Source organism: Ochotona princeps, chromosome 21 (genome assembly GCF_030435755.1).
Source record: "Ochotona princeps isolate mOchPri1 chromosome 21, mOchPri1.hap1, whole genome shotgun sequence".
NCBI lineage: Eukaryota > Metazoa > Chordata > Mammalia > Lagomorpha > Ochotonidae > Ochotona > Ochotona princeps.
The window spans coordinates 32,097,130-32,106,765 of NC_080852.1; the positions used below are offsets into that span (position 1 = coordinate 32,097,130).

The 9,636-nt window shown below is 61.9% G+C and overlaps 1 protein-coding gene across 2 annotated transcripts; it reads left to right on the forward strand.

Annotated features, from left to right (window-relative positions):
- Window positions 1-8,576, forward strand: XIRP1 (xin actin binding repeat containing 1). Of its 2 annotated transcripts, XM_058678984.1 has the most exons (3): window positions 1-148; window positions 2,817-6,159; window positions 6,575-6,717. In XM_058678984.1, exons 2-3 carry the CDS (start codon window positions 2,821-2,823, stop codon window positions 6,581-6,583), a joined length of 3,348 nt encoding a protein of 1,115 aa, XP_058534967.1. In that variant the 5' UTR covers window positions 1-148; window positions 2,817-2,820; the 3' UTR covers window positions 6,584-6,717. The 2 variants fall into 2 exon arrangements, with proteins under 2 accessions (XP_058534967.1, XP_004581432.2); XM_004581375.2 differs by having other exon boundaries at window positions 2,817-8,576.
- The last annotated feature ends 1,060 nt before the right edge of the window (window positions 8,577-9,636 follow it).

Sequence of the window (9,636 nt, forward strand, 5' to 3'; positions counted from 1 at the left end):
GCCCTGGAACCAGGGTAGCGAGAAGGCACCTGACACAGCCCACAGAGCACAGCCATACCCCAGGACCAAGAAGCTCAGGAGCAGCAACAGCCTCTGAGGCCACCCTGTTACAGACCCCACACCCCCCACCAGCCAAGCACGACCTCAGGTGAGTGACCTGCCCCTTCGGCCCTCCACGGCGGGTGAGCCCGTCTGGAGCCTGTGGCACGAGGCTAGAGGGCTGTGGTGTGGGAGAGAGGGTGTCTCTGATCAGTCCGCGGCCTCCTGAGTCCCCTGGGAGCTCTCCGAGCGGCCAGCAGAAGGAACAGGTGCTCTCACATCCACCCAGGCTTAATCCTGAAAGTCCTTCCGGTGATGGCCTAGGGTTGTTTCTTTTTAAAACACAAGTGCATAGCACCTTTAAGACTTCCTCCCGGGCAAATGCCAGGCAAGAGAGACAGTGTCCGGAGGAAATGGGCAGAGAGGCGTTGAGGGTGTGGGGCAGCAGACCCAGCAAATGGGCCAAGCATGCATGGCTTGGACAACCCCTATGCCAGCTGTTGTGGGTTAAAGTCCTGGCATATCTAACCCCAGGATAACTCCTGGGGCTGGACTGAGTTCAGCACCCTCTCTGGTGGTCTAGCAGGTGCAAGAACTGCCCCTTAAGCCATTGGTCTTTGGGCAGGGACGTTTTAGAGTAGCTCTGAGGATCAGGGCAGGGGACCTAGAAGTAAAGATGTCCAGTGCTGATGGGACCAAGGGGAGACCCGGGGCAGACAGGGATGGTTCTGAGAGCCAGGCCCAGCCCTGGGACAGTGCTGGGGACCCACCTCACCCTGAGTCTTGTCTCAGATCTGCACTGCGGCCTCACCCTGCCCCTGCCCCAGGAGCCTTGGGCCAGGCAGAGGTGAAGGGATGAGAGGCAGGAGAGCTGCCCCCGCAGCATGGGCCCCTTAGATGGCTTCTTGCTCCTCCGTGAGCCTCAGCTCCCCACCCGAAACAAACAGCCCAAGTCAGTGACCTCTGAGTGTCCTTCTGTCTGCCATCAATGGACTCTGTGTGTGACCCTCACAAGGATGCTGGGGATTCCTGGGGTGGGGGATGGGTGGAGCTGCCTGCCATCTGCTCAGGCCACCCTGGGAGCCAGTCACCTCCAAGGGCCCCTTCCCCAGGTCCCCCCATTCACCCCACATTCCCCGAGCCCTAGGTGGGATTCCAACTGTAGGTCCCAGAGCTCACAGTGGATGTGCTGGGCAGCCAAGCAGGTCTCAGCCTCCCCTCCCTCTTTCAGAGGCAGCCACTGGAGGAATTTCAGCTCCCACCCACCTCTGCCCAGAACCCTGCCCCTTTCACCAAGGATGATTTCCCGACCCCAGCTCCTCCTTGAACTGCAAGTCAGGGACCTGGCACCCACTCGAGGGAGGCAGGTTCAGGGAGACGGCCTGGGTCTCAGGCACCCAGCTACCTACTAGCTGAGCCCAGGGCTGCCGTTGCGAGGCCAGGACCTCAGCTATATTTAGCACCAAGTGTGGTGCAGAGCAGAGGGTCAGGGGCAGCGGTGGAGGGTGAGCATACCTGTCATTCCTTCCCTACTGGTCTCTGGGGACTATCGAGACACCTGTCACAAGGCAGATAAGGCAGACGTGGGCTGGAGGAGTGGGAGGCCATGGAGGGGTAGAACTAGGGAGAGCCTCCCCCCCCCCCCCCAGGCAGCAGCCCGGTGGACATGGGAAGGAAGGAAAGAGAGGCACAAAGAGCCAAGTTCAGAGCTAGTGGCGATGGGGCCTGCAGGAGCAGGTCTTAACGAGTCCCTGGAACTGTGCTGGCATGAGATCAGAGAGTTATCTCCACGAGCCAGGGGTGGGGCTGTGCCTGCAGAAAGGACCCTGGACCCACTGTCCCTCATCGCTGGGGGTGTCACTTTCACATTTCCCTAGGACAGACTGCTGGGGAACACAGCAGCACCACGGCCAAGTGGAAAGCCTCACATCCCCTCCCTTCTTTCCTGGGGGCCAGCACCCAACTGGGGCCTAGAGACTGTGAGCCAGTACTACCCGTCACTCCTTCACTAAGGTCCAGCTTGGGGCCCCAGTTTACAGAAGGTTAAGCTAAGACCCTGGTCATCCCTCCGTAAGCCTGATTCTTTCGAGTCTGGGAGTACAGCATAGAAAACTCTAAGCTGGGATTCAGAATTTGGCTCTGCACAGGTCACAGGGCATCCAGTGAGCAAATCCCCTCCCTGTGCCTGCACTGCTTCGCTGTGGCATGAACTGTGGCCACCTCCCTGGGCCTGAGGAAGGCCAGAGTGTGTTGGAAGCCAAGGTTTAGCCCGTTCCCGGGCTGAAATGCAGGCGCGCCCTCTGGTGTTCTGCCAGGGAATTTCATCTCCGTGGAAAAGCCCAGTTGGCAGCCACAAGGCTGGGATTCTTTGTAAATCAGGAATCCCTGGGGCCACTTCCCTGGGAAACTGCCAGGGGCAACTGGATTTTCCAAACGAGGGTGTAGATGGGACATGTCCTGTCTTCCCACTGAAGGCTTTGACATTCCTTGTGGGGTTGAAGCTGCCCTGCCTGCTGCCTAGCAATCCCAATGACCCCAGAGAAGCAGAATCCCACCTGGATGGATGAGTCCACAGGTCCCGACCTGAAGACCTGTTGCCCACCAACCCTAAAGGTGGCAAAGGGAAGTCCAGCTCAGGAAGGGCTTCTGGAGGGGGCAGGAGTCCACAGAGCTACCCTACTCCCAAGTCCTGCTCACTGCTACCACTTCTCGCAGCAGCCAGCCCCACCGCGCCCAAGGCCCCCACCTAGGTCTCATCTCTGTCCCCTTCTCCTCAGGAGGATGGCCGATGCCCAGATGCACATGGCTCCTGCCCCCGTCATTCCCATGGCGACCACACAGGACCTGCCCCTACCCCCGCCCCCCGCCCTGGAGGATCTGCCGCTGCCCCCTCCCAAGGAGTCTTTCTCCAAGTTCCATCAGCAGCGGCAAGCCAGTGAGCTCCGCCGCCTCTACAGGCACATCCACCCCGAGCTCCGCAAGAACCTGGCTGAGGCCGTGGCCGAGGACCTGGCCGAGGTCCTGGGCTCGGAGGAGCCCACGGAGGGCGACGTGCAGTGCATGCGCTGGATCTTCGAGAACTGGCGGCTGGACGCCATTGGCGAGCACGAGAGGCCAGCTGCCCTGGAGCCCGTGCCAGGCGGCGACGTGCAGGCCACCTCCCGCAGATTTGAGGAGGGCTCCGTCGCCAATAGCACAGACCCGGAGCCAGCCGGTGCCGGGCCTTGTGGAGCGGACGTGCAGGCCGCCCGCCGGCTGTTTGAGACCACGCCTTTAGGGGAGCTGGGCCAGGGCGCGGCGCCGGAGGCTGTGGCGAGGGAGCCTGCGGCCAGCGGCGATGTGCGGGGCACCAGGATGCTCTTTGAGACCCGGCCGCTGGACCGCCTGGGCTCCCGCCCTTCCACCCAGGAGCAGAGTCCCTTGGAGCTGCGCTCGGAAATCCAGGAGCTGAAGGGCGACGTGAAGAAGACGGTGAAGCTGTTCCAAACCGAGCCGCTGTGCGCCATCCAGGACGCAGAGGGCACCATCCATGAGGTCAAGGCCGCGTGCCGAGAGGAGATCCAGAGCAACGCGGTGAGGACTGCCCGCTGGCTCTTTGAGACCAGGCCCCTCGATGCCATCAATCGGGACCCCAGCCAGGTGCGGGTGATCCGGGGTATCTCCTTGGAGGAGGGGGACCGGCCCGACGTCAGCGCCGCCCGCTGGATCTTCGAGACGCAGCCCCTGGATGCCATCCGGGAGATGGTGGTGGACGAGAAGGACTTCCAGCCATCTCCAGACCTCGTTCCTCCTGGTCCAGATGTGCAACAGCAGCGGCATCTCTTTGAGACCCGGGCGCTGGACACCCTCAAGGGAGATGAGGAAACTGGAGCAGAGGCTCCGCCCAAGGAAGAAGTGGTCCCTGGTGATGTCCGCTCCACCCTGTGGCTGTTTGAGACGAAGCCCCTGGACGCTCCCAGAGACCAGGTCCAAGTGGGTCACCTGCAGCGGGTGGGACCCCAGTGGGGCGAAGGGCTCGTGCCTGAGCATGGGTCTGCACTGCCCCCCTCTCAGAGTGGGCCCCTGAGGGAGGGGGTGAAGGGGGATGTGAAGACCTTCAAGAATTTGTTTGAGACCCTTCCTCTGGACAGCATTGGGCAGGGTGAGCCTGTGACCCCTGTCAGCGAGAGCAGAGCAGACACAACCAATCCTGCTGGGCATTCCCAGGGCCCAGGGTCCACAGTGTATGCCATGCAGGACAGCAGGGGCCACCTCCACGCCCTGACCTCCGTCAGCAGAGAGCAGGTCTTCGGAGGGGATGTGCAGGGCTACAGGTGGATGTTTGAGACGCAGCCGCTGGACCGCCTGGGCCGCAGCCCCAGTACCATTGACGTGGTGCGGGGCATCACCCGACAGGAAGTGGTGGCTGGGGACGTCGCCACCGCTCGGTGGCTCTTTGAAACTCAGCCCCTGGAGCTGATCCACCAGCGGGAGCAGCAGGAGCGGCAAGAAGAGGGGAAGATTCAGGCAGACGCCCAGCCCGAGCCACCCCAAAAGGGCGACGTGCAGACCATCCGATGGTTGTTTGAGACGTACCCCATGAGTGAGCTAGCGGTGAAGCAAAGTCTGGAGGTCCCTGAGGCCACAGCCAAGGCCGAGGCACGGTCCTGCACCTGGATGTTCAAGCCCCAATCCCTGGACAAGGCAGAGGGCTCTGGGGAACAGCATCTGCAGGTTAGCCAGGTGCAGGCGGTGGAAAGGCAGACAGATAGACACATCTTTGAGACTGAGCCCCTGCCGTCCTCAGGCCGCCCAGGTGGAAGGGGGCCTGTGAGATACTGTAGCAGGGTGGAGATCCCTTCAGGGCAGGTGTCTCGGCAGAAGGAGGTTTTCCAAGCGCTGGAGGCAGGCAAGAGGGAAGAGCAGGCAGCCAGGGCCACTGCTGAGTCCGTCCCCCCAGGGTCAGTGCACAAGTTCACCTGGCTCTTCGAGAACTGCCCCATCGGCTCCCTGGCAGCTGAGAGCATCAGAGGGGGCAGCCTGCAGGAAGAGCAACCTGGAAGCCCTGCAGACAATCAGATGCCTGAGAGGCAGGAGACGGCAGCCGAGCGAACCCTGCGGATCCTGCATGCCACACCCGGCATCCTGCACCATGGAGGCATCCTCATGGAAACTCGAGAGCCAGGCAAGCTCTGCCTCACCAAGTACGCGCTCCCGGGCCCAGGGCAGGGCTGCCCCTATGTTCGGAAGGAGGAGCTAGTGTTGGGTGAGCTTTCCAGGATTGTCCGCCAAGTTCTGCGCAGACCGGACGTGGACCAGCAGGGATTGTTGGTGCAGGAGGACCCAAGTGGCCAGCTGCAGCTCCAGGCTTTGAGGCTGCCAGCTCCAAGCAGCAGCGGGGGTATTGAAGACATGGACCCTAAGCTGCAGCAGCTGCTGGCTTGCAGCCTCGGGACCTCCATGAGGAGGACTGGCCTGGTAATGCAGGAGACGGAGCAGGGCCGGGTGGCACTGACCGCTTACTCCCTACAGCCCCAGCCAAGCAGCAGGGCCCCCGAGAGGAGCAGTGTGCAGCTGCTGGCCAGCTGCATAGACAAAGGGGACCTGAGCAGCCTGCAGAGTCTGCGGTGGGAGCCACCAGCTGATCCAAGTCCAGTGCCAGCCAGTGAGGGGGCCCAGAAACTGCCCGCAACAGAGAGCATCATCCAGGTCCTCCCACTGGACCCCGACATGGGGATGGGGCATCAGAGAGGCCCATCTCAGGCCCCTGGAAAGGCAGCTCCTCTTGCTGGGGAGCATGCAGCCCCAGTCCCACCACAGTGCACAGAAGGACAGAAAAACAGATCCACTGGACGAATGGGAACGGCAACCTTGGGAAAGATAGGTTCAGCCACAACCACCCCTGCAGGATCGGGGGCCCCAGACCTCCAGGCCGCCATGCAGAGCCTGCGGATAGCAACCGCCAAAGCCCAAGATCTGCACCAGCAAGTCCTGAACCGGCACAAACAGGGCTCTGTGCCCACCGCCACCCAGGATGGTCTGTTTGCACCCACCTCTGCCACCATCAGCACCAGGGCCACCCACAGCAACACCGGGCCTGTGACTACATGTGACCCCGGCATCCCAACAGCCCCCCGAAAGGTCAGTGGGGAAGAGGAAGCACCGCCCAGAGGGCTGCCTAGGGGGTGGGTGACAATTCAGGACAGCGTCTACAGCGCTCGCCCTATGAGGACCTGTGAACCAGCCAGGGCTGTGCAGCCTTCTGAGACACAAGCCCAGCCCAGGGTCAGGGAGATAGCCCCGGGGGCTCAGTCTCCCAGCCCACTTGAGAGAGGCCCAGCTCAGAGTCTCAAGTCACAGTCAGAGGCACCAGAGGGGCATACACAGGGGGCCAGGGGCCCTCCAGGGACCCCTTCTCTGAGGAGCCTCCGAGCCACAGAGGATGCCCTGAAGACTGCCCCTCTAGCCCACCGCACTCTGGCCTCTGGGCCCGAGGTGACAGGTGCCAACCTGCATTCCCATAATGCCTCTGTTCCTCCTCCTCCTGCTCTCCCAGCTGCTGTGACGGGACCTGCCTTCCCAGCCCGAGAGTGCCTTCAGGAAGACTCCACCCAGCAGGACCCCCTTCTTCACACTCACCACAGCCCTGCTGGCCAGCAAGCCCCCAGGCAGGTACAGACAAAGGAAATCCCATGGAAGAAACCCCAGGTGCCCCCGAAACCTGCCTACCTGACCCAGATGCACCCTCCTCGGAGGTTGCCCAAGCCCTCAGCTCCTTCCCGCAGCTCCTCCTCAGAACCGCAGCAAACACATGGAAGAGGTGAGCCAATGGCAGCCGTCCTGCCAGCAACGCAGGCCCCTGCGACGGCGGGCCCTGGATGCTCCTGCAGACCCAGCCAGTCCAGCCCTGCACATGGCCTCGCCACCATGGCCCCCGGCCCCAGCCAGGGTCAGGCTGTGGGAAGTGATGCCCAGAGCCCAGAGCCCCCTAAGCTCAGTGTCATCAGCAGTGACCCCACCCCACCCCAGTGGGGCAGCAGTCCGCCAGGAAGGCAGCTCATGGATGATGCCGAACAGGGGACCCCTAAGAGCCCTGACATTCTGCAAGGAAAGCAGCAGGAGCTCCAAGGCCTCCTGAGTGAGGTGCAAGCCCTGGAGGAGGCAGCTGTGGGCAGCGTGGATGTGCGGGCCCTGCGGAGGCTTTTTGAGGCCGTGCCCAAGCTGCCAGGGACCACCCCACAGGCTCCTGTGGCCCCCAGCTCGCCTGAGGCCTCGGTGGAGCAGGCCTTTGGGGAGCTGACACGGGTTAGCACAGAGGTTGCCCGGCTCAAAGAACAGACCCTGGCCAGGCTGCTGGACATTGAAGAGGCGGTACGCAAGGTCCTCAGCTCCATGTCAAGCCTCCAGCCAGATGTTAACTCCAGGGGCCACAGCCAAGGACCTCGGGAGGACCACAATGTCCACGAGGTCAGTGTCATGGCCAGCAATGGAGCTGGGCTCAGCAGCTCTGGAGGTCAAATTGCAACAAAGAGTCAAGGCCAGGCTGGCAGCCACACTGAGCTCCAAAACCGCAGAGAGGGCAAAGGCCAAGCAGCCCCAGCCACCCCTCCCACCAGGCGCTCCTCTCTGCAGACATCAGGGGTACATTCGGGCCTCCCTCGAGTCTTGCCTTCCAGCAGAAAATCGCCCTCATCCCCAACCTTCATCTCCATCCAGTCGGCTAGTAGAAAGCTTCCAGATACTTCCAACACCAAGGGCAGCCCTGACATTTCTGAGCAAAGCACACACTCATCATCTCAGGGCATGGGCCAGACCCTGCGATGCCAGAAAGGTGTCCAGGACAATGCCAGGAAGGAGGAGGTCACCCAGTGCTTTGGGCAGCCCGAGCCTGCACCTGCCTCCACCAGCCCCCAAGCCAGCAGGCAGCAAAAGAGTATCCTGGAGCTGCAGACCGGGCTGGGCGGCTCCCAGTGCTACGGAGCCACCAGAACTGTGACAGAACAGTATGAGGAGGTGGACCAGTTTGGAAATACCATCCTTGCGTCCTCTACCACGGTCACGGAGCAGGCAGAGCCATCCAGAGACCCAGTCCCCCAGCTGGGGTGCCACGTCTCCCCCTTGCTGCGGCCCTTCCTGCACAGCCCTGCCAGGTTCAGCAGCAGCCTGGCAGAGGCTGACACGATCTGGTTACCCCACATCCCCTCCCAGCCAGCTGCTCAGTGAGCCCCACTGCTCCCACTGTGGTCTCCCACTCATCACGGGGGTGTCACTGTCCAGGGCCCCAGGATGGGTTCCCATCTCCTGCACACATGGTGCAACGACCAAGAAGAGAGGACTGCTGTGGGCCAATGCCTCGTGTGGCTTCCGTTCCAGACCTGGTTCTTGCACAAAGCACAACAAAGGCCAGGGAGAGGCCAGCTGAGCAGTGCAGACAGGAAAGTGTACATGGCTGCATGTGGAGGGTGTGGACCACTCCCCACCCAGGCCTGGCCCACGCATGGACACGTGTGAGTCAGCACACCCCTCCCCGCATGCAAGCCTCTCCCGTGCAGCTCACCACACTTGTGACATGTCTGACCACTCTCAGCCATGTGCTCCTCAGGCCCTGGAGAGGACCTGGCCACCCGCGCACAGAACGCACTGGTCTCTGGACTGACCCAAGGGCCTTCCTCTCTGTCACTCAGCAGCCTGTCCATGCGGCCCCAAAATCACCCAACCAGCCATGTGCACGCTGCCTTCCTCCAACCCCCACTATCTCCTACTCTGCACCCCAAATGAGGAACACATAGCCTGAATAAACCCAAGTTATTCTCTACTCTGCATATCTGTGTGTGCATCTGTTCCTACTGCCTCTAGGTACACTATTGTGGTGGCAACAGGCATAATAGAAGGCTCTAAAAAACCCTTCACCATCTGAGAACCATAAGCCTCCTGCCCTCTCCCCTGTTCCTCTTGTCTCCTCCCTGCCCCTCCACCCACCACACACCTCAGGCCTCACGCCTGCCCTCCCCACCGCCCTCCCCACCACATACACCTCAGACATCCCCCTGTTCCCTCACTCAACATGCACAACTCGGGCCTCCCCCTGCTTCCCCAGCACACACACACACACACACACACACACACACACACACCACACATCTCAGGCCTCCCCCCTGCTTCCCCAGCACACACCACACACCTCAGGCCTCCCCCCTGCTTCCCCAGCACACACACACACACACACACACACACACCTCGGGCCTCCCCCCTGCTTCCCCAGTACACACACACACACACACACACACACACACACCTCGGGCCTCCCCCCTGCTTCCCCAGCACACACACACACCTCGGTCTCCCCCCCCATCTCCCCACCCGCCACACACACCTCAGGCCTCCCCCTTCCTGTGTGTCTCAGACATCACCCTGAGGGGAGAGGGGTTTTGGGTCCTGTCCCAGAGCAGGACACCCAACCAGTGGGGCCTGGACTAGTGAGAGGATTCAGGCCAGGGGAATCCCAGTGCCCAAGATCCACCTCTCCCCATGCAGCCCAAGCAGGGGACTCCTGGGAAGGCGAGTGCCCACATCCTGGCCAGAAAAGCCAGAATGACTTGGCCCTTTGCAACTGTAAGA

Bases quoted from the DNA above. Each gene is read 5' to 3' on its own strand.
- XIRP1 (XM_004581375.2), top strand. From the start codon at position 2,821: ATGGCCGATGCCCAGATGCACATGGCTCCTGCCCCCGTCATTCCCATG.